At 43.1% G+C, this 23775-nt stretch overlaps 1 protein-coding gene across 1 annotated transcript in view; it reads left to right on the forward strand.

Moving 5' to 3' along the window:
- Positions 1-23775, forward strand: part of CREBBP (CREB binding lysine acetyltransferase) — a 160734-nt gene that overhangs the window by 58482 nt on the left and 78477 nt on the right. The window contains exon 4 of the mRNA XM_077762759.1: positions 9250-9962. Within this exon, the coding sequence (XP_077618885.1) occupies positions 9250-9962 (713 nt within the window). The remainder of the gene's footprint in view (positions 1-9249; positions 9963-23775) is intronic.

The following is a 23775-nucleotide window of genomic DNA, read 5'->3' on the forward strand; positions in this document are numbered from 1 at the left end:
TAGAGTGTATTTGTTACAGTTGATGAACCTACATGACGCATCACAATCCCTTTACTCAAGGGTTCACGCTTGGTGTTGTACATTCTGTTTTTTATTTTTTAAAACTTTGTATTGAAAATTTTTTTAATGTTCATTTAGTTTTGAGAGAGACAGAGTGCAAGTAGAAGAGGGGCAGAGAAAAGGGGAGACACAGAATCTGAGCTGTCAGCACAGAGGCTGACGCAGGCCTGGAACCCATGAATCTAGAGATCATGACCTGAGCCAAGGTCAGATGCTTAATTGACTGAGCCACCCAGATGCCCCAGTATTTTACATTCTTTGTGTTTGGACAAACGTACCTTGACATGTTTTCCTCATTATAGTATCATACAGAGTATTTTCACTACCCTGAAACCCCCCTGGGTTCCACCTGTTTGTCTCTCCCCCCACCCCCAACTACTCATCTTTTAATAGGTCTCCATAGTTTTTGCCTTTTCCAGAATGTCCTACAGTTGGAACCATGTAGTATGTTGCCTTTTCAGATTGGCTCCTACTTAGTAATATGCATTGAAGGTTCCTCCATGTCTTGTCATGGCCTGATGGCTCATTTGAGTGCTGAATGTTATCTGTTGCCTGGATGCTGGTATACTTGTTGGACTTCACGTATTCATTTCCTGTTACGGGCACTCTTGTAGCCCACACACTTTTATGTCCTACACTGACCCCTCCAAGTCCAGACAACGGTCTTTCCCCCTTTCTCCTGACTTGGTGTTGCTGCCTGCCAGCTACAGCTCCCAGCATTTGGGCCAGGGCACTGGTCTCTGGAAGTCCCTTGCTTGTTACGCATGCTGTAGCCAGGTCGTATGAGGAAGCCTGGCACCTGCAGTCTAGGCTTGCTTATACAGAGGTTGGATCCTAGTACAGCCCCCCACATTCCCCCTCCTCCAGGACTTTTCTTTTTTTCTCTTTTTTAGAAAGAGAACATGAGTGGGGGAGAGGGACAGAGGGAGGGAGGGAGGGAGAGAGAGAGAAAGAAAGAGAGAGAGGGAGAATCTTAAGCAGGCTCCATGCTCAGTGTGGAGCCTGACACAGGGCTTGATTCCATGACCCTGTGATCATGACCTGAGCCGAAATTGAGTTAGACATTCAAATGAGCCACCCAGGCGCGCCCCCACCCCCCAGACTTTTAATTGAGTTGCAGAGTGGGTACACAGCTGGCGACAGCGCCCCCCTGGCTCTGGGTGCTCCTCTCAGCCATGGTGGTGGAGAACAGTGAGCCCCTTTCTCCTGCCTCTGCTCCAAACCATCTGGTTACCGTTGAGAGTCTGCTGACTGAATTATGGTTGGTCTGGTGGTGGCTTGCTGCTGTGACAGCATCTTCTGTCCCGCCTCTGTCTTAGGAAGGCTTGAAAGTCTCCACCCTTCAGGGGGACGGCACATACACCACTTTTAGGAAGCTTAAAATTGCCCTAGCCATCTGGGCATGGCACTTCCATGGAGCTTGTAAGTTCATCTAGCGAGGACAGGAGGCTGGCTGCCATTCCAGGACTCTGGTGCTTAAAGTCCAGCGTGACAGGACTCTCAGTCACGACTGTCTTGGGTTCTTTAAGTGGAGGGTAAACAGCAAACATTCAGTGAAACAAGATTCCTTCCTTCCTTCCTTCCATTCTTCCTTCCTTCCTTTTAACTGTTTATTTTTAAAAGAGAAAGAGCGTGAGCAGGGGAGGAGCAGAGAGAGGGAGACACAGAATCCAAAGCACTCTCCAGGCTCTGAGCTGTCAGCACAGAGCCCGCCACGGGGCTTGAACTCACAAACGGTGAAATCATGACCTGCACTGAAGTCAGATGCTTAATCGACTGAGCCACCCAGGCGCCCCTGATGAGCAATTATTTAAATGGACATTACCAGTGGGTCTTCCCCAGAAGGACAGTCTTCATTAAAGCGTTCTAGTGGGTCCATCCCTCCTGCGTCACATGCACACACCTACAGAGGGACCCCTGTCATGCTGGAATTGAACCCCCCCCAAGCAAAGTGGCCATCGTGTTCTGTCTCCTCAGCTCCCTTCTTCCACCCCTGCCCATTTGCAGTNGCAGAGGGACCCCTGTCATGCTGGAATTGAACCCCCCCCCAAGCAAAGTGGCCATCTTGTTCTGTCTCCTCAGCTCCCTTCTTCCACCCCTGCCCATTTGCAGTGTCCCTTTCTCAACGGTTTTTCCTTCTAAAGATCTGCTCAGAGTTTGCCTCCCATTTGAAGCCTTTCTTGCTTCGTTCATTCCCTTACTCCACTTGCTCCTTAAAATCCGACATTTGTGTGTTAACAGTTTCAGTTTGTGACGTGGTGTCCATGGCCTGTCTCCCTCAGTTAGATTATAATCCTCTGGGAGGGCAGACTTTTATTCAAGTCTCAAGCCCAGTTAGCCCCGCGTGGAGTGAAGTCCCGAGACTGAGGACGCGGTCCCAGTGGGAAGGCTGGGAGGCCGATTCCCCAGCCAAGTCCGCATTGGCTTGTGAGCGGGTGGTGATTCTGAGGAGGGGCAGGACTCTTTGTTCAGTATAAGATCACTGTTGAGAATGAAGTAAAACCTCATTATTCTGTGCTAATTAGTGGGTGGTGTGTCTGCATAAAAAGCTTGAATCACAGAAAATTTTAGAAGGAATTTAATTATTTCCTAATAGTCATTGTGAAAAAAAAATGTCTTTCGGGAATGTCTTTAAATGCCTAGATAAAATTATTTGCAATGGCCTAAATGCTAATAAAGAGGTGTTCTTTTTTTTCTTTTAAAAATACTTTCATTCTCTGTTGTTGAAGAGTTGTCCCATTATTTGCACAATCCCATGAATTTTCAAAGCAGAGTAGGCTTTAGTTCTACTAGAAGTGTCACACATTGTTGGGGCTTTACCATAGAGAGGTGACTGTTGGTGAGCAGAAACCCGGTGCCAGGCCCTTGATGTGCACGTGTCGTTCGATCCTCATGGCGACCTCGGAAGATGGTGCCCTGACAGACAGTGACTAATATTGATTGGACGCTTATTGCACGCCAGGCTGAGTGGTGTATCCACATTGTACAATTTCATCCTTTCATCGATGACCCTAGAGGCAGGTACTGTCTTCATTTCCATTCTAGGGCCAAGGAAGCACACGGAAGGAAGTGCAGTAGGAGTCAGTGGCAGGACAGGCCTGAGTCAAGACCTGGCTGGACGCTCTTCTCCCTGCTCCGGGCCGTGGCTCCTGTTGTGAGCGTCTAACTGTAATGTAGTACTACACGCACCACGGAGGTCTCGGATGGCCTCCAGATCATCTAAGAATTAGAAGCCTGTAAAAGTGTTTATACCTCTTCTTTAGAAAGTGTCGATTCCTCTTCTTTAGATGTGAGCTTTTTCAGAATGCATCGCCCTTTTGGATTAATTTTTGTATCCGGTTTTGACTCAGGAATTAAACATTCTTTTTGTAAAAATTTCCAGGGTTGACGCATAAAAGCGCTTAGCGTGCTTAAGATTTAAGAGAAGCATTTGAATAGTCAGTTCTAGTACGAGTAATGCTGAAGAGCATGTAAAGATTATGGAAAGAAAAACAAAAGCAGACCTTTTTCACAGAGTAAGGGCTGCAGAGAGACACGGGTGTGGGTGGGGAAGACAAGGTGTCTGTGGGCGGGGAGTTGCATGCTTGAGAGTAGAGAGACATGAGCGTGAAACAGCATCTCAACTCTCACTCTTCGTTTTTTTCTCAAGCTAACATCTCCTATTCTGTGTTAACACCATTTAATCTTTACATCAGCCATAGGATGGAGGGCCATGGATGCGGAGGTGGAGCCGGAGAGAGAAGTGACCCGATTGGTCCCCTGCAGGATAAAGAGGCTGCAGAAAGGGGAAGCATGTGAAGAGAATACAGTATTGAGTTTTGTTCTCTTTGTTTCTGTTTTATGAAAGTAGTAATAAATGTTAAGATTAACACTTTGTATCTTTGGCTACACAAGGCAGGTGTTAAAATTGATACTGTGTATCCTGTAACTTGGACACTCTTTGTGATTCAGTCATGCCTTCAGCATGAAGGTGTTTGTAGCTGAGTGAGCCTGATACTCAGAAGCATCTTATGCGAGGCACTGAGTAGACACAGTCCCTCTGTCTTGGTCATTAAAGCCTTGTGGGTTTTAACTGGGAGTTGATAGTAATGCTTTTAAGACTCACTCATGCCTGCAGAATATAGAAGAGTTCCTACTTCTGGCCAGTACAAGATTTGATCAACTAGATTGTGTACATTCGAAAAGAAAAATCACTTCTGTCAGAGAATTTGGGTCCCCAGTTGCCAAAGGAAGAAAATAAGGTGTTATGACAGAAAGAGGAGACTTTAGAAAACCCAAGGAAGGATGTGTTTTGTGGATGATTTGCTCAGCTGCATTTGAACAGACTCTTTTCAGACAAAACTGTTTTCAAATGTTACAGGCTGGACAGATGGATTCAGCCACTTACCTGGTATTCGATTTGTAAAATGAAGAGCTTTTTTCAGGGTACCTGATGGTACTTCTTTACTTGCTTAAGGTGAAGTACTGACCTCTGATAATGATGGATAAGAATGGATCTTAGAACATGTGTAGGATGCCTTGGCTTTCAGTGTTTGGAGGGGATTGTTTCCTAGAGCAGGCTTTCTCTGAGCAGTCTAGCAGTGAAATGTCCCTTGGAACCATGCCGGATGACCTTCCATGCTGTGGGTGCCCCAGCCTTGTAGGAGTGTGACAGAGACTGGGAAGCCTATAGCTACCTTTCTCTCACACCACCTTAATGAAAGGGACGGACTCTGGGTTGGCATCTGAAGAGCCCCAAAGAGAAAATTCCTGTTGGCTGTGGAAGATGACAAGACTGTGTTTGCCGTGTGACAGAGAAGTCTCCTGCCAGAAGTGAGCCCCTAGAAAGTAGGGTCCCATAAATCTCATTCAGCCTCAGCTCTGCTCTCTCCTGGGTTCCCCAGTAACTTGGTGGAGAGAAAGGAACCTAACCTGCGATTGGAAGTTAACAATGCTCAATCTTGAATCTTAGGAACTTCCGGTGATTCAGATTGGTATTGCCCAACCTGTGTGTTGGGACACTTTGGTGTGTAGAAAGCAAAACTGCGTATGTTGCAATATCCTGGCTTTCCTTCTTCACTCTCCGTTATCAGTTTTTCATACTGGAGAATAGGGAACATGGTGACAGTAACGGTGAGAAGAAGGGTGGTATTGTGAGTATGGAGGGCCCTATGCAAGCTGTCTTCTTAAAAAGAGACTCCTTGTATATTTGGGTATATGCATGCTCATACGTGTTTGGACGGTAGGTCAGGACATAGGTAGAATAGTCGACTCCTTCTACAGCCGAACAGCTGGGAAATGCGTTTGGACTGAAATAAGATGAGAAAAGTGGTCAAGGTGGGCAAAACGTGCCAGACCAGTACAAACTGAAAGGGAGCCCGAGACACGCTTTCCTGTGACACCTTCAGAGTTGTGTGTGCTTTTGGAGTAGGGCTACAGTAAGCCATTGAAAAAACTCCCAAAACTGGTAAATTTGAGAGTGGCAGGATGGTAGGTGAAACTTTAAAGGTAAAGTATTTTAAAGTTTTTGTGCAAGGTAGAATAAGAAAACCAGCCTGTGTGGTGCCAAGTGCCCTGTGCCAGCTTTCATCTCGTAACCCTGGGACGTCGTCCCTGTTTCACAGTTGAGGGAAGTGAGACACGGACATGGAGCAGCTAGCTCAGGGACCCAGGGCTGGCCCGCTGAGCCATGAGGTGGACTTCTGGTGTCCCTTTTCCTTCCTCGCCGCTCACTCCCACACCTCAGTGGGGACCCTCACTCTGACACTGCCGTGTTTACCTGTGCCTTCTGGCTTACCTGCCGTTGTCCTGGCCTGGCCGCCTTCTCCCGGGAAAGGTGCTTCCGGACACTTGGAAGAGCCAGTCAGGGAACTTGCGCAGGTTGTTCAAAACTTTAAATATTAAATATTTGGAGTTCATTTCCTTCTAATGATTTACAGTGCTTGACAGCGACTCTTAATCCCCTCCCTGAGAAATAGAAAGGAAACTTGATCTCTGTCATCATGGTTCCTACTTGCTGGTTTACATGTAGTTCATTTTCATGCTCATACGTTAAGGAGCATTGCATTAAAACACACACACACTGGTTTGTTGGGGTTTTTTGGTTTGTTTTTTAAGAATACTGAGTACGAGTGCCTGGCTCGCTCAGTCAGTAAGGCCTGAGACTCTTGATCTTGGGGTTGTGATTTGAGCCCCACATTTGGTCTATGTAGAAATTACTTAAAAATAAAATCTTAAAAAAATAAAGAATATTGAATAAAAATATGTGTGTGTGTGTGTGTGTGTGTGTGTGTGTGTTTGTGTGGGGCCAAAGTCTGGAAGGCAACAAAAACAACAAAAACACTAGTTATGTTGGAGAGTTATTTTGTTTTCTTTTTACTGAATTTCATGTGTGTTTGTTTTTTTTTAATGTGTTCTTTGTATACGGAGACTTTAGTGAATCTCCGAATTCAGGACAACACGGTGCCATAAGCACTATGGCATGGAACCCACCAAACCATGCTGAGATGCAGAAAGCTGGTAATTGGCAGCAAAAAAGTCTCCATCAGTGGCAGTGTCTCAGCTGTCTCTTGTATCCAGGAATCAGCTCCTGTGTCTCCTCGTAATTACATGTCCTGTAATCTCGAGGAAGCAACCCCAGATTGAGAGACATTCTACAAAACAGCTGGCCTGTCCTCTTCAAAAATGTCAGGGTTATGAAAGATGGAAAGACAAAGACATGACAGTGAGGTGCACTGAGGCCCGGAATTGGACTTTAGACCAGAAGAATGGATGTGATGAAGGATGTTATTGAGACAACTGGTCACATTTGAATAAGGGCAATCAATATTAAGTATTGGATCAGTGTTAAATTTCCTGAATTTCATTAATGCGCTGTGTTTTTGTAGAAGGGTGTTCTTAGGAGTTGCACGGTCCAGTACTTGGGAAGAAACGCGCACGCACAGTTGGAAGTAATTTCTGATTCCTTCTAGTCGGGTAGGATGAATTTGTATGTGTTAGAGGTGGTCTGTACATAACACGAATGTACAGAGAACTTTGGAGGTTGAAAAGAGGGACTGGTCCGCTCTGCAGGGGTAGCCTGAAGAAAGTCTTCAGAGTCACTGTGTCTAACCTGAGTGAGAGGGAGGGGTGTCGTGACCAAGAGAGAGATTGCAGCCAGAAGAAGGATTTCTGCTGCATGTGACAGCTCGCTGTGTTGTGGCTGGAAGGTAGTGCCATCAGGAGGTGCCAGAGGGTGGTCAGGGGCCACTCCTGACAGCCTTCTATGCCTTATGAGGGAGTGTGAGCTTCAACCGTAGACATGACGGAGATACCGCGATGCCTTCAGCTGCACATTACGTTCGTTAAACTTCAGCTAGAATGGCTTAAATGATAGGAAATGCATTTTCTCACGCAACGAGAAATCTGAAGGCAGGGAGGGCCCAGAGCTGGATAATTCCACTTAGAGGGGGCTTCCTGAACCGTGTGTGCAGTTTTGCTGCAGTCCCTCCTTTTCTTACTCAGCGTGTGAGTGGTGTCTCCTGTCCTGCCACGGTGAAATCTGGGGAGGGGAAGGGAGATTTCTTCCGGAGGCATCCCTCACTATAGGGAAGGAGATCCTCCTCGTCCACAACAGTCTTGGCCAACTTGCCTTCAATTCCCTGTGCTGGGATCTTGTCCCTGCCAGAAGGTGCTTGTGGTGGGTGGCTCACGAGTCACTCTTGCTCCTGCAGCCGGCACGGTGTTGCCCTTCCTTAGAGGCACCTTGGAGCAGTCGTGCGACGGGCTTGCTGGGTCAGAAGTCCAGTGGTCCTGCTGCCGCGGAGAAGACTGAACAGTCTTCTCTGAGTTGGGGGTGGGAGCAGGCGTGGCTTTGTTTAAACAACAGCGGGAACAAGACACACGTGCACTCATCACCCCACCGCTTTTACCAGTACAACTCTTCATTTTTGGCCTGTTGCTTTCCAGCCACTGCCCACGTGCATGTACATCAGTTCTAATCTTCCCTGATGTGACCTTTTGCATACAAAGTCATTTGCACGTTTTTACATAATGTGCACATTTTCCTGCATTTTTACTGTCTTTGTAACCATTTTAATAGGTACGTAGTGTTTTATAATATTCTATAATAATTTATTAGACCTTCTGTTATTGTGGAACAGTAATAATAACGGCTAATACTGATGGAACTCGTATCCCCACAGGCACAGTTGGTTGGAGTACTTTATGTTTATTAATTCATGTAGTCTCCATGAAACCCTGTGAAGTTGAGGGCCATTTTAACTCCCCCCCCCCCATTTCCAGATGGAGGAAACTGAGGCATGGAAAGTCGAGGGAACTCAGCTGGTATGTGAAGAACTAGAAGCAGAGCTGGGCTCACAAGCAGGCAGTCAGGGCCTCGGATCTACCCATGAGCTGGGCCACCTCCCCATGGTGTGTGCACTCATGTTGTATCCTACGCACCTTGTCCTCTGTGAGTGTGCACGTGGCCACGTGGCTGCAGGGTGAAGGAGGCATGGTTGGTGAGGGACTGGAGATGACGCAGAGGCCACACGGTAGAGAAATGATACTTTGAGAGGGGCCAGGAAATCTGTGTGTGCACACCCGGGGGTCCGTGTGCTGCCCAGAACCCCCTCACGTCAGACAAGTAGTTGTCAAGTTGTTTTCTTTTCCTTGTGACAGTTCCTAGTTCCTTTGTATGTCTTTATTTTCTGTAGCTTCAACTGAGAGAACTCTCATTTTCTCTTTAGGCTAGAGTTTTGTTTTTGTTTTTCTTCAATAATTTACTTTTTAACTATGTGATCACTTAAGGTTAGAGTTTAATTTCCCCAGATTCATCTAACCTGATGCCCATTTACTTTTTTACACACGTACATTCTTCAGAGCATTTTAACATAATTTGATGAAGGTTTAACTCCCCATTGATTTCCTTTCATTTATGTATCTACGTTTCTCCTCATGCCACACGATTTGATTAGAATATATGATAAAATCTAGTAGGGCTCCCTCTCCTCTCATCTCTGTTTAACTTCTCCTCCTTTAGAATTTGAAGAATAGTCTTCCTTGTTTTATTTTCCCAAGTGAAGTTTCAGATCATTTTGACATTACTCTTAAGACATGCTAGTGTTCTGGTGCAGTGCTCCTTCGGGTTAAGGTCATAGTGACATAATGACATTTGGAAAGCTCTTATGGTTGCTTAGTTTCTCATTTCCATTTCTGTTTAATTTCTAGATTTTGGATCATTGTTTGACTTGGAAAATGATCTTCCTGATGAGCTGATCCCCAATGGAGGAGAATTAGGCCTTATAAACAGTGGGAACCTTGTTCCAGATGCTGCTTCCAAACATAAACAACTGTCGGAGCTTCTGCGTGGAGGCAGCGGCTCTAGTATCAACCCAGGAATAGGAAATGTTAGCGCCAACAGCCCCGTGCAGCAAGGCCTCGGTGGCCAGGCTCAAGGGCAGCCGAACAGTGCGAACATGGCCAGCCTGGGTGCCATGGGCAAGAGCCCTCTGAACCAGGGAGATTCTTCAGCCCCCAGCCTGCCCAAACAGGCAGCCAGCACCTCTGGGCCCACTCCCCCTGCTTCCCAAGCACTGAATCCGCAAGCACAAAAGCAAGTGGGGCTGGTGACCAGCAGCCCTGCCACGTCGCAGACGGGACCTGGGATCTGCATGAATGCTAACTTTAACCAGACCCACCCTGCCCTCCTCAATAGTAACTCTGGCCATAGTTTAATGAACCAGGCCCAGCAAGGACAGGCGCAAGTCATGAATGGCTCTCTTGGGGCGGCCGGCAGAGGAAGGGGAGCCGGGATGCCGTACCCCGCGCCCGCCATGCAGGGGGCCTCGAGCAGTGTGCTGGCCGAGACCTTGACGCAGGTCTCACCGCAAATGGCCAGTCACGCAGGAATGAACACGGCGCAGGCGGGAGGCATGACTAAGGTAAGTGAGCTGGAGTGCTCTGAATGCTTCCTACTCCTGGGGGCGGGGAGCTTCTCCTTCCCAGCAGGTAACGCGCGGTGACGCAGGGCAGCAACGGCATGTTCCTACCTCCTTCAGTCTTTCCCTCTGGCCCTCAGAGTGGAGGAGGGAGAGCTGGTGTCTGGAGCCCAGAGAAAGGTCTCTGCCCCTGACCTTAAAGTGGGAACTCTTGGGACGCGTGGTGGCTCAGTCAGCTGAATGTCCAACTCTTGATTTTAGCTTAGGGCATGATCCCAGGGTTGTGGGATCAAGCCCCTCATCAAGCTCTGTGTTTAGTGTGGGGCCTACTTGGGATTCTGTCTCTCTCTCTTTGCCTCTGTCCCCTCCCCCACTCATGCATGCTCTCTTTCTAAAGTAAAATTCTAAAAAAATAAACTAAAATAAAATATAGTAAGGTGGGATGGTTAAAGAAGCCAGCAGTAGCATACATAGCCTGCACATGAGGCAGTTGAAAACATCCGGAATGCATGTGGACTAATTGCCACTTTTCAACCTCTGAGGAAAATGTGTGCAAATAGGACCACATGGTTGAAAGAGGCACCTTCTGCTGGGAATCAGCTTTTTGTCACATCCCTGACTCGTGGAGGCTGCTCTATCCCGCCTTTACCCAGCTGACAGAGTTCTCGCTCAGCATATCCTTTCTTTTTGACAGTCGCCAGGCAAAGTATCTCTTGTCACAGTCCCCATTTTACCAGCAAAGAAGCTGTGTTCCGGGCTGGCCGGCTGCCTGCCGTGGGTAACAGGGAAGAGGCGGTGGAGCGCGGGCCTTCGGGTCGCAGGAGAGACTCGGGAGCTATGGTTCTCAGAGTGGGGTCCGTGGGCTGCCAGCGGCAGTGTGTCTGTGGGGCTTGTTCGGCGCGCAGAACTCCCGAGCCNAAGGGAGAAGTCAGGGAGACAGGAGGGGCCTGGCAAAGAGGGGAGCTGGCTGATTCTCAGTGAGGGAGCCGACCCCGCAGAGACCCCGGGACGAAGGCTCCTCAGCGGCGTCCACTGGAGCACCTGTTTCAGGCAGTATTTGAAACTGCAAATTCTAGAACAGTAGAATCCTCGGGCTGTTGCTTGGATTTGATTAGTCCAAATAAAGGAAAAGGAGAAGTAAGAGTAGCACACAGTCTCCCCACAAGGCTCATGGGGGTGTTAGGAGATGCATAGGAAGCCTGAGGACTGTCTTAGGTAAGAAGAGTTTTGGTTTTTTTTAACTGGGAAATAAAAACGAAGTACAGTTGAACCCTTGAATAACACAGGTTTGAACTATGTGAGTCTATATGTGGGTGTTTTTTTTTTCATAAATACAATACTGTAAATGTGTTTTCCTTATGATTTTGTTAATACTATTTTCTTTCCTCAGCTTTATTGTAAGAAAACAGTACATAATACATATATATAACATACAAAGTATGTGTTAAACAACTGTTTATGTTATTGGCAAGGCTTCCGGTCAGTAGTAGGCTGTTAGTAGTTAAGTTTTTAGGAGGTCCAAATTTTTATGCTGATTTACAACTGGGTGGGGGTCAGGGCTTCAGACTCTTGCACTGCTCAACAGTCACTTGTAATTCCAAACATTAAAATTGCATTTCTGTAGTTTGAAATTGTTGTTGAAGGGGAATGTGAAGTTCAATTTTAGTTTTCCCTGGCATTTGCAGAAGACACCTGCGTTCTAGAGACTGGTTGAGAAGAAATTTCTGTGGGCTTACGGCTCATGGGCGCTTTGATATTTGCTCTGTCCCAGTTCACCCATCACTCCATGCCACCCCATGAGGTTACAAAAATTTTTTTATTTTGGAGAATTTAAGTCCTCTGCAAAATAGTTTAATGCAAGGGTTTCCAAACTTTTTGGCCCTGGATAACCTTAGCCACTGTTGAGAGCCTTAAGGTTTCTTTAAAATGTGCATTATATCTGTCAATATTTGCCACGTGAAATACTGAAACAGAATTTTGGATACCAAGCACACATTCCATTAGCCTTTAAGCACAGTGGTATCACATGTCACAGAACTTCTGGAACATGCCTGTATGTTTTTGTGAGAGAATGAGATAAAAAAGGCAATAATGTCTTCATATTTTATGAAAGTAGTTTTGACATCAAGATCCCCTCCCCCAGAGAAGGCATCTGGGCTCCTCAATCACACTTAGTGAGCCATTGATCATGCTTTTTCCTGAAAGTTGGACTTGGTATACCCGAACACAGTGCCAGTCTCACATGTAAATACATGAATGATTTCTTCACATCGTCGAGGTCTACTAGATATAGATAAGTCAGATTTCCACTGGTCTCATGTGTCATAATTTGTTTTTATAGGGTTTTTTTCCCTTAAAGTCTGAACAACTTAAATTCAGTTGATGTAGCTCTTAAGAATCTGATAATCTCTAGGATCCTTACAATTCATTTGTTGAAGAATCTGGTTGTTTATTAGTTCTGGTAGGTTTCCTGTAGTCTGGGCTTTGTTGGTCAGTCTATGTTATTCCATGCTCCTCTGGCTGCCCAGAGTTTTCATTCCCTTGTGCAGAGTGTTCTTTCAGACAGCACTTAGCGAGTGTTCGTTGTGTGGAAAGGAAGCCATGTCGGTGTTGTGGAGAGAGCCCTCTCTGTGCCCTGTAGGATCAGCCTCCCCAAGAGGATGATGGTGAAGGAAGGACTGGGACTGGTGTTTTCTGGAAGGCTGTCATGCCTTTGGGTAGAACAAAGAATAGTGATGGACAAATAGGAAGAGCAAGCGACAAGTACATTTTAAGCCAAATAAGATTTGTAAAAATTTTTAATGCTTTTATCTATTATTTTTGAAAAAGAGACCAAGCGTGCAGGGGAGGGGCAAGGGAGAGATTGGGAGACACAGAATCCAAAGCAGGCTCCAGGCTCTGAGCTGTCAGCACAGAGCCTGATGCCTGATGCGGGCCTGAACCCATGAACCATGAGTTCATGACCTGAGCCACAATCAGACAGTTAACTGACTGAGCCATCCAGGCATCCCCCACATAAGATTTTTAAATGTATATGGAGGAAAAGAAATTTTTACAAGATAGTTTTGTTTTAAAAATGATCATTAACAAAGGAAACACAAATTCCCTGCTTGTCTCAGTTGGTTAAGTGTCTGACTTAGGCTTGGGTCATGATCTCGAAGTTCACGAGTTCAAGCCTGCATCGGGCTCCGTGCTGTCAGCATGGAGCCCATTTGGGATCCCGTCTTCCTCTCTCTCTGCCCCCCTCTCTCTCTCTCCCAAAAATAAATAAAACACTTAAAAGTTTTTTTCCTATAAAATAATTCAATTAATAGAGCAGCCTCATTTCTTACAGATAATGACTTCTATACAGATATGTTTAACACATACTTTTTGTTCGTAAGAAATGGAACCAAACTACAAACAGTACATACCCTGCTTACCTTTCCTTGTCAGAGCACACAGGTTTCTGTTTTCCTATTGATAACAAAATATTCCATCTATGATGCACCATGATTTATTGATCTACTCTTCTGATGATGAACATTTGGATTGTTTATGGTTTTTCATTAGTACAAACACAGCTGCAGTGAATGTATCTTTTTGTGTAGGTATGTCCACATGCATCATGGGATAGATTCTGGAAAGTGAGGTTTACTGGGTCAAAGGCTTTGTTAAAAATTTCGTTTCTAGAAAGTAATCATGTACACAGTTAACAATGAACCACCAAAAAAAAAAAAAAGGGCTAATGCTAGCATAAGAACTGAAAAGTTGATCTCCCTTAAATTTTGACCTTTGATTCTCCCACATTTTCTCACCAAAGACAACCATTTCTTATTTATCCTGTTTGGGATGATTTGTGCATAGAGAGGTGTGTGTGTGTGTGTGTGTGTAGATATCTCTCCTAAACATAAAGAGTAGTATAGTATCGGAGTGCCTGGGTGGCTCAGTTGGTTGAGCATCTGACTCTTGACTGGGGCTCAGGTCATGATCTCCCGGGTCATGGGATCGAGCCCCTGTGCTGATAGCACAGACTCTGCTTGGGATTCTCTCTCTCCTTTCTCTCTGCCTCTCCCCTGCTCAACTCTCTCTCTCTCTCTCTCTCTCTCTCTCAAATAACATTAAAAAAAAAGTGGTATAGTATCACATCTGTCTCTCCCTCCCTGTGTGTGTGTGTGTGTGTGTGTGTGTGTGTGTGTATAAATACAAACACTTATTCCCTGCCACTTAATATAAGTTGGAAGTTTCATGTTAGATTGAGCTCAGTCCTTCTTACTGGGTACATTATTAATCACTGATTTGTACGGGTGCCTGGGTGGCTCAGTTGGTTGAGCATCTGACTCTTGACTGGGGCTCAGGTCATGATCGCCCGGGTCATGGGATCCAGCCCCTGTGCTGATAGCACAGACTCTGCTTGGGATTCTCTCTCTCCTTTCTCTCTGCCTCTCCCCTGCTCAACCCTCTCTCTCTCTTTCTCTCTCTCTCTCTCTCTCAAATAACATTAAAAAAAAAAGTGGTATAGTATCACATCTCTCTCTCCCTCCGTGTGTGTGTGTGTGTATGTGTATAAATACAAACACTTATTCCCTGCCACTTAATAATATAAGTTGGAAGTTTCATGTTAGATTAAGCTCAGTCCTTCTCACTGGGTACAGTATTAATCCCTGATTTGTAGGGGTGCCTGGGTGGCTCAGTTGGTTAAGTGTCTGGCTTTGGCTCAGGTCATGATCTCACATTTGGTGGGTTCAAGCCCGGCATTGGGCTCTGCATTGACAGCTTAGAGTCTGGAGCTTCCATCAGATTCTGTGTCTCCCTTTTGCTTTCTGCCCCTCCCCCACTTGTTCTCTCTCCCTCTCTCTCAAAAATAAATAAACATTTAAAAAATAATAAAAATTTTAAAAATCCCTGATTTAGGCATATCTTAATTTATTCGACTAATGCCCTAATGGCTATACATTTAGGTTGCTTCCAGTGTTTTGCTGATAATGGCAGTTTTGGTTTATATATACATCTTTGTACAGCTGAGTGTATCTGGTAGATAAATCCTTGGTAGTGAAACTTCTGGATTAAAGGATACTTTTTCTTTTTAAGTTTGTTTATTTTGAGAGCAGAGAGGGAGGGAGGGAGTGGGGGGAGGGGCAGAGAGAGGGAGAGAGAATTCAGGACAGGCTCCAAGCCACCAGTGTTGAACTCAACACGGGTTGATCTCACGAACCATGAGATCACAACCTGAGCAGAAATGAAGAATCGGATGCTTAACTGACTGAGCCACCCAGATGCCCCAGGATACTGACATTTTTAATAAGCATAGCTATTGTCAGATACTCTCCATAAACATTGTGCACATTACACCCTCACCGAAAGCAGATGAGTCCCTGTCCCTTGGATTCTCACCGATACTGACAGTAACCATCCTTTTCCAGATTTGCCCTTCTCTTAGGCAAATTGTCTCTTAGGCAGAAATGTTATTTTCACGAGTTGCTGGGAATTTATATGGTGCGGTTTATATTCTCTGTTAGTTTTTCTGTTGTGTTTCCTTTTTTCTTGTTGGTTTATATTCTTAATATTCTTTGTATTAAAAATTAAAACCTTTTAGTAAAGGTAAATTTTCCCCCTCTTTTTTATTTGTTGAAGTCTGTTTTACCGGACGTATGGGTACTTAGGTTTTAAAATTTGATAGTTCCATGTTTTTTACCAAATGGATGTTTTCAGTTTATAGAAACAGATTTAAACATTTTTTTCCTATATGGTGTTTGGGTTTTATGTCATGTTTAGGAATGTTATCTCTGTTCCAAAATTATGAAGTATTCTCCTGTATTCTTTCCCCTTAAATCTTTGATCTTTAACTCAGGATTGCTTTTGGCTTGTAGAGATCTAGCTGTATATTTTTCTCAAAATTCCAGTTGTCACCCCAGTGCCATTTACTTAGATATCCCTGGTCCATCTTGTCCGCCAGTGATATGACATACATTTTTATTACATTTTACTCATTTTCAAGTATACAGGGCTTGGGTCCAATCCTGGACTGTTTGTTTCATTGATGTTTGGCTCTTTTGTGCCAGAAACTTACTATCTTACTTGTATACTGAACTTTAATACATAACAAAGTATTTGCTCTTCATTCTTTTTTAAGAACCCAATATTTGCTTTACCATTTTTATACTCTTCTAGATGTGTTGTTCTCAGCCCTGTCTGCACAGCAAAATTACCTGGGGGATATTTTTAACAATATGATGCCTGAACCCCACTGCAGACCAGTTAAGTTAGAATCTCTGTGGTGTGGCATGAGCATTGATATGGTTTTCAGTTCTTCACAGCAGTCAGGGTTGAGAAGTACTGTTTCAGATCAACTTCAGGGCTGTTTTTTCAAATTCTTAAAAACAACCAACCAAAAACCTTGGAATTTGATTGGGATTGTATTGAACTTTGTAAATCATTTAAGAAGGAATTTGACATTTTAAGTTTTCAGTTGTGTGGCTTCCTGAGTCCTCTTACCCTATACATATGCTAACTTGTATGGATAATTGTATCATTTCATGCAGTCTTCTGTTGCTCAGAAGCATGGTATAGTTTTCTTTATGTAGCTAATATGCCTTTCTTATAAAGTTTATTTCTGCATGTATTAATGGATTTATTGTTGCTTTGGATGAGTTACTCTCTTTCGTTACCTGACTATTGTTTTAGTACAGGAAAGATATTGATAGATACATGTCACTTTGGTAATCTGTCCACTTTATGGAATTCTTGTATTTATTCTAATGCTTTTTCAGGTGATTCTCTTGGGTTATCCCGGTAGACAGTCACCTTTTGCATTATTGATGCTTTCATCGTCTTCTTGCCAGTATTTCTACCAGTGTTTATGTTCTTGAACATCTCTGTCTTGTATTTGACTTAGAAGTGTGTCTAGTATTTTATTATTAAGCATAATGTGAGGTTTGGTTTGCAGTCATTTTAAATTGAAACATAATCTAATCCTCATTTATCAGTTGTTGTATTTTATCAAATTCCTTTTTAACATCTATGATGATTGTCCTGTGATTTTTCTCTTCTGTTTAATTTATGTGACAAATTATCTCAGTAGGCTTCCTAATATCAAATTGAACCATCTTTATAATTGTGAAATTAAAAGCTAATATATTGCTGAATTTTATTTGCTAGTGTTTCATTTAGAATTTTTACTTCTTCCCAATCAGTAGTGAGATTGATCTGAAGTTCTTTTTTGTGCTTTGTCAGGTTTTGATATCAGTGTCCTGTTAACTTGGTCTAAATGAATTTGGAAGCCTTTCACATTTCTTCTCTCAAATGGTTTAACATTTGAATGATCTATTTCTTAAGGAGTTGAGAGACTTCACTTATACAACTATGGGCCTACAGCTTTTTTTTTTTCCAGGGGGGGTTGGTGATCTTTGACAACACTCTTGCTATTTTCTGTAGATTCTGGACTTTTTAGACTGTTGGTCTCCTTGATCAATATATTTTCTTTAAGAAAAGTCTAAATTTAATTTTGAAAAGAACTCAAAATACTTACTTTTATTCCTCGTAAAAATACATCAGGTAGGTAGTATGTAGTATTTCCATGCCACAGATTAAGAAATAGAGGAGCATAGGAACACCTGGGTGGCTCAGTTGCTTAATTGTCTGACTTTTGATATCAGCTCAGGTCTTGATCTCAGGGTTGTGAGTTCAAGCCCTGCACTGGGCTCTGCACTGGGCTTGGAGCCTACTTAAAAAAAAAAATCTTTGGGATGTCTGGTGGCTCAGTCCGTGGAGCCTGCTTGGGATTCCCTTTATATCTCTTTCTCTGCTCCTCTCCCCTGCTCGCTCGCTCTCTCTCTCTCTCTCTAAAATAATAATAATAATTTTTTATGGAGTGGAGAGGTTGAAGGAGAAGTTGAATAAACATACCGTGTAGTCAGTGAGTGGCAGAGCCCGGATGCGGTCCCTCACAGTCTGGTTGCAGGTCTCTGCTTCACTGGCCTCTGCAGGCCATTCCTGGGTCAGCTTTATAGTCTGTATCTTAATAGAAACTCTTTTCAGTTCAGGCCTTAAGATTCATTAACTTGGAGTTGAGCAAACATTTTTATAATTTTAGACTTTCTCAATGTTTGCGATTATTCCCACTTTCTTATTCCTAATTTTGTGAGTCTTCAAGAAAATATTTAAAAAAGAAAACATAGGTGTGTCTCATTGGCTCCATCGGTTAAGCATCTGACTTCGGCTCAGGTTGTGATCTCACGGTCCGTGAGTTCAAGCCCTGCGTCGGGCTCTGTGTTGACAGCTCAGAACCTGGAGCCTGCTTCTGATTCTGTGTCTCCTTCTCTCTCTGCCCTCACTCTGGTCACGCTCTTTCTCTCTCTAAAAAAAGAAGTAAACATCAGAAAAAAAAAATTTTAAATAGAAAACATAAGCTATTTCAACAACATGGCAATAATGTTATTGACAGGACTTTAGAAAATGAAACAGTTTCTCAACTCCAACAGTGGCAAAACCTGATATGTTGTCTTTTTGGTAGCATGTTGTAGTTTTCCACTGAAAATAACCCAAATGCTTGTCTTTTAGAAGGAAAGCAAAAAAGATGAAGTCAAGTAGAAATGGGAAGCTGTGCTCTTAAATTTTTCTCCTTGGCTACATGTGTTGGGAGTTGATGCTCTGCACAGAGCTGACAGGGAGGCCAGAAGCTGATAGAAAGAGGACGGTGTCGTGATGTGTCTGGCGAAGGGTCCAGAAACTAATTCTGAGGTCGATAAAAATGTGCTTTTGTGACCCTAGAAATCTATTAGTCCTTTCTTGTAAGTAGCAGATCTGAAACGGACCAAAAGAGTTTGCATGGAAGGCCGTCTTCGCAGGGAGTTAGAGGAGGGCTTCTTGTTTTGTTTTTTGTTTTCTTTAATTTAATGTTTATTTTGAGAGAGAGCGCGAGCAGGGGAGAGGTTAGAGAGAGGGCGACACAGAATCCAGAGCAGGCTCCAGACTCTGAGCTGCCAGCACAGAGCCCGATGCGGGGCTCGAACCCACAAACTGCGAGACCACGACCTGAGCTAAAGCCGAATGCTCAACCTCTGAGCCACCCAGGCGCCCTGAGGGCTTATTTTTTAAATAAGATTTTGGAATAGTTTTCTCTTTTGGAAAGTGGTCAGAAAATAGAGAACTTACTCTTGCCTGGAGCTCTCCCAAAGGAGTGAAGGCTTTGATTGTATGAAGACCCCTGTGGACCCAGTCAACCAGCATTTTGGTCAAATAGGGTGAAGCAGTTATTCTCAGACTTGAGCCTCCAGCAGAATCCTCGGAGGCTCGTTAACCCAGAATCCTAGGCCCCTCCCCAGAGTTCCTGATTCAGTAGGTTTGGGGCAGGGCCTAAAATTTGCATCTTTTGCCAGGTCCGGTGTAACTTTGATTGTGCTGGTCAGGGACTGCACTCGGAGCACCTGTGTGCTGAAGGAGTAAATTTTGCAGGATATAGTGAGTAAAAAATTAGTAGAGCCAACCTGGCTATTAAAGGAATGAATGACTCATCCACCTTCTGTATTTTTAAATGATCATAGGAAATTTCTTGTATTTAATTAGTAGGAGAAATAATACTGTACATTTGTCTGATGCTTATTTTCATGTAATGTCATCTGATCCTTGAAGTAATGCAAAGAAAATAAGGGAATTTTAAGTAAATCCTAATTTGACCTTTTTTAAAAAAGATTACCATGAAAATCAGCGGTCAGTGTATGGATTGAGGAGACGGAAAGCTTTGATTCGATGCATTGTGCTGTGGGAGGTACCCTGCTCCTGTAGCCATAAGTTTCAGGGGAGAAATGCTAAGCCAGCTCAGTAGTCATATCCATGATCTTAATAGAAGGTGATCATAGCTGTGCCTAACTTCCCATGGTAATTACCCATGAATTTATTTTTTAAACTTCTTAGGGGCACGTGGGTGGCTCAGTTCGTTTAGCATCTGACTCTTGATTTAGGCTCAGGTCATGATTTCATGGTTCATGAGATTGAGCCCCATTCACGCCTGCCTGGGATTCTCTCTCTCTCTCTCTCTCTCTCTTTTTCTCTCTTTTTCTCTCTTTTTCTCTTTCTCTCTCTGCCACTCAGCTACTCATGCATGAGCTCTCTCCCTCTCTAAATAAACAAATACTAATTTTTTTTAATTAAATGAGATTGCATATTTATATTAAATGATTTGACTACAGATAGTACTTGATCTTCCTCTTCTTCCTGTTTTTCTTCTTTCTCCTCCTTTTCTTTTTCTTCCTCTGTAGTAGTAGTACTAGTAGTAGTAGTAGTAGCAGCTGCTGCTGCTGCCGCCACCGCCCAGCTGCCACCCCCAGGTACAGTCCAGCTGTGTGCTTAAGAGCAGAGCCTGGGCTCTGGAGTACGTTGTTTCAGTTCACATCCAGGCTCCAGTAGTTACTAGCTGTGGCAAAGTTAGGTAATGACTCTGGGTCTTAGGTTTTTGTCTTTAAATGAGGATAATAATAGTACCTGCCTTTGAGAATTGTGTAGATGAAGGGGGGGGGCGTGATAATAATAATATATGTCTCAGAGAATTAATACTCATGGAATGAGGTGGCTTATGTATAGTTCTTAGCACAGTGCCTGGGTGCTGAAAAGCTTTCGGAGATTGATGAGGTGGCTCCTGCTGTCTTACAGAAAAGGTTTGAGATAACCACAAAGCATTGGAAGTGATAATGAGACTGCTTTTTTAATGTTTTCTTATAATAAATATAATTGATTATTGTACAAAATTTTGAAAGTCTAGAGGATAAAACATTATCCATATGCTATCAGCTAGTTCATAATTAGTGTTAACTTTTTGATGTCTCTCTTACCAGCCCTTTATCTATAATTACGTATCTCTTTTTAAAATTTCTTTAATAAAAAAATTTTTTAATGTTTATTTTTAAGAGAGAGAAATAGAGATAGAGCATAAGCAGGAGAGGGGCAGAGAGGGAGGGAGACAGAACCTGAAGCCGACTCCAGGCTCTGAGCTGTTCAGCACAGAGCTTGATGTGGGGCTTGAACTTAGGAAACATGAGATCATGATCTCAGCCAAAGTCAGATGCTTAACCGACTGAGCCACCCAGGCAGCCATCCAGGTGCCCCATGTTTTTAAAGTCAAAGTTAGAGTCCTGTTTGTTTTTTACAGTTAACTTTGTAACTGGTTATTGTCTGTAAGACAAACTGAATAAATGTTCTGCAAACAGCAACATTGAATACTTGGATTAGATAAAGAACTATTCCTTGTAAGACTTGTAAGGAAACCCAGTCAACCTTGTTACTTTTCAACTAAAGGTCAACTATTAGGATCTAGAGTTAGCATATTATTTTTTACATGCACTTAACTTGTTAAATATTTTATTATCTTTGGAAATATAATTTGCCCAGAATGTAATGCACACATCTTAAGTGTTCATTTGATACATTTGTCAAAATTCATGCAGGATAGCCCACCCACTTGTCAAGGTATAGGGCATTTTCATTACCCCAGAAAGTTCCTTTGTATTCCTCCCTTTTCCTGTTCTCCCATCCTGACCCTACAATCACTACTGATTTCTTTCACCATGAATGAGTTTTACCTGTTCTCAGGTAAAATTTCAGGTAGACGTCGTGTGAACAGAGTCATATGGCATGGACCTTTTTTGCAAGGCTTCCTTTGCTTGCAGCGTGTTTGTGAGATTCATCCATGTTGTTGCCCAAGTTCAGTCGCTTTTTAAATCAGCAAATAGCACTCCATTGTACGAACACACCGAGACTTGCTCTCCGGTCTCCTGTCCGCGGGGGTTGTGGTGCTTTCCCATTTGGAGCTGTTAAGAGGAAAGCTTCTGTGAATATTTTTGTGTTAGCCTTTGTGTGGACATAGAAGTTTTCATTTCTCTTGGATAAATAACTAGGAATGGAAGTGACTAGATAAGGAAGGGTCTGTTTCTAGACTCTAATCCAGAAGTCAGCAAGCTACAGTCCATGGGCCACATACGGCCTGCAGACTATTTTTATATGGCCCACAATCTAAGAATGGCTTTTATATTTTTAGAAGGGTGGTTACAAAATAATGTAAAAAACAAATAAAGGAATGAGGGGTGGAAACCATAGTTTGCCTGTTAAGACTAAAATCTTTAGTAACTGTTCCTTTTCCGAAGAAGTCTGCCACCCCTGTTCTGGTCTGTTCCATTGAACTGTCTGTCCCTTTCTTTAGCTTTATGGTGAGTGTTAAATTCAGATTGTTTTGTTTCTGGTTTTCGTTTCTGTTTAATTTCTAGGTTTTTGGTTTTTTTTTAAATCCTTGTTTGACTTGTTTGTTGCTAATATGTTGTATTTCCATACAACTTGACGTTTCTGAATTAACCTTATATCTTGGAACGTTGCTTAACTCCATTATTGGTTCTGTTATTTGATAGACGCCTTAAAATTTTCTTAGTCATATTGTCTTTGAATAAAGGCAGTTTGCTGCTTCGAGTTTTTTTTTTCTAGCTTTACCATTCTGCCTGAGATCTCCAGTACAGTGTTTCATGAAAGTGGTGAGTGCATAGACACCCCTTTTGGTGTTCTTGACCATGGAGGAAAGCTTCCTGTTGCTGTTGTTAAAGGTGGTATTAGTTGTAGGCTTGTTAGGATCTCCTTGATTGAGAAAAGTCCCTACTGTCCCTACTTTGCTGATTGCTGAATTTCATCAGATACTTTTTCTGCTTCTGTTGAGATGACCGTAGAAATTTTCTTTATTAATGTGGGGAAGTGCATCTTTTTTTGAGTGTTGAACCAACCTTCTATTCCTGGGCTAACTTCCTTTCTTTATGTTCCTGGATCTGATTTTTTGAAACATTGGCCAGGGTTTATGCATCTGTATTCATAAGAGAATATTCTTGCCCTGCCCTTACTTGTTTTACTATGAGGACTCTACTGGCTTTATAAAATTGCTTTGGAATTGTTACAGCTTCCCTTTTCTGAAAAACATTGTCTAAGGTTAGTATTGCTTACTCCTTAAATGGTTAAAATTCACCAGTGAAACCATCTGGGCCTGGATTTTTCTGATGGGAAGGTTTTTTAATTATTATTGAATTTCATAGGTATAGGTTATGCATATTTTTCACTTCTTCCTGTGCTCCTTTTGTATTGGTAATTTGTTTTTCAGGGGGTTCATTAATCTAAATTCTTAAATTTATTTGGCATAAATCTCATAATATTCCCCTAATTTCCTTCTGATGCTTGTAGAATCTGTGATAATGCTCATTTACACACACACCCCCTTTGAATTTGATATTTACAATTTCTGTTTCTCCCTCTTGTTTTTCCCTGATCAAGCTGGGTAGGGGTTTGTCAACTTTATTTTTCAACTAATCAGTTTTTGAGTTATCGCCTTTCTCATTTCTTTTATCATTAATTCTGTTGTTGTTACTTTCTTTCCACATAATTTGGGTTTATTTTGCTCTTTTTAGCTTCTTGGGGTAGGCACTTAGATCACTGATTTTAGACTTTTCCAATATTAACATTTGAGCAGTAAGTTTCATCCAAAATATTGCTCTATACTGCGTCCCATGAAGTGTGATGTTTCATTTTTGTTTCGTTTTGTTTAAATTTTTTTAACGTTTATTTATTTTTGAGAGCCAGTAATGGAGCATGAGTGGGGGAGGGGCAGAGAGAGAGTGAGACACAGAATCTAAAGCAAGCTCCAGGCTCAGAGCTGTCAGCACAGAGCCCGATGCGGGGCTCGAACTCATGGACCACGAGATCATGACCTGAGCCGAAGTCGGATGCTTAACCGACTGAGCCACCCAGGTGCCCCTTGTTTTTATTATTTAGTTCAAGATATTTTTATATTTTACTTGTAATTTCTTCTTTAATTTGT

Source organism: Crocuta crocuta, unplaced genomic scaffold, assembly GCF_008692635.1.
Source record: "Crocuta crocuta isolate KB4526 unplaced genomic scaffold, BGI_CrCroc_1.0 scaffold234, whole genome shotgun sequence".
In the NCBI taxonomy this organism is placed as follows: Eukaryota; Metazoa; Chordata; class Mammalia; order Carnivora; family Hyaenidae; genus Crocuta; species Crocuta crocuta.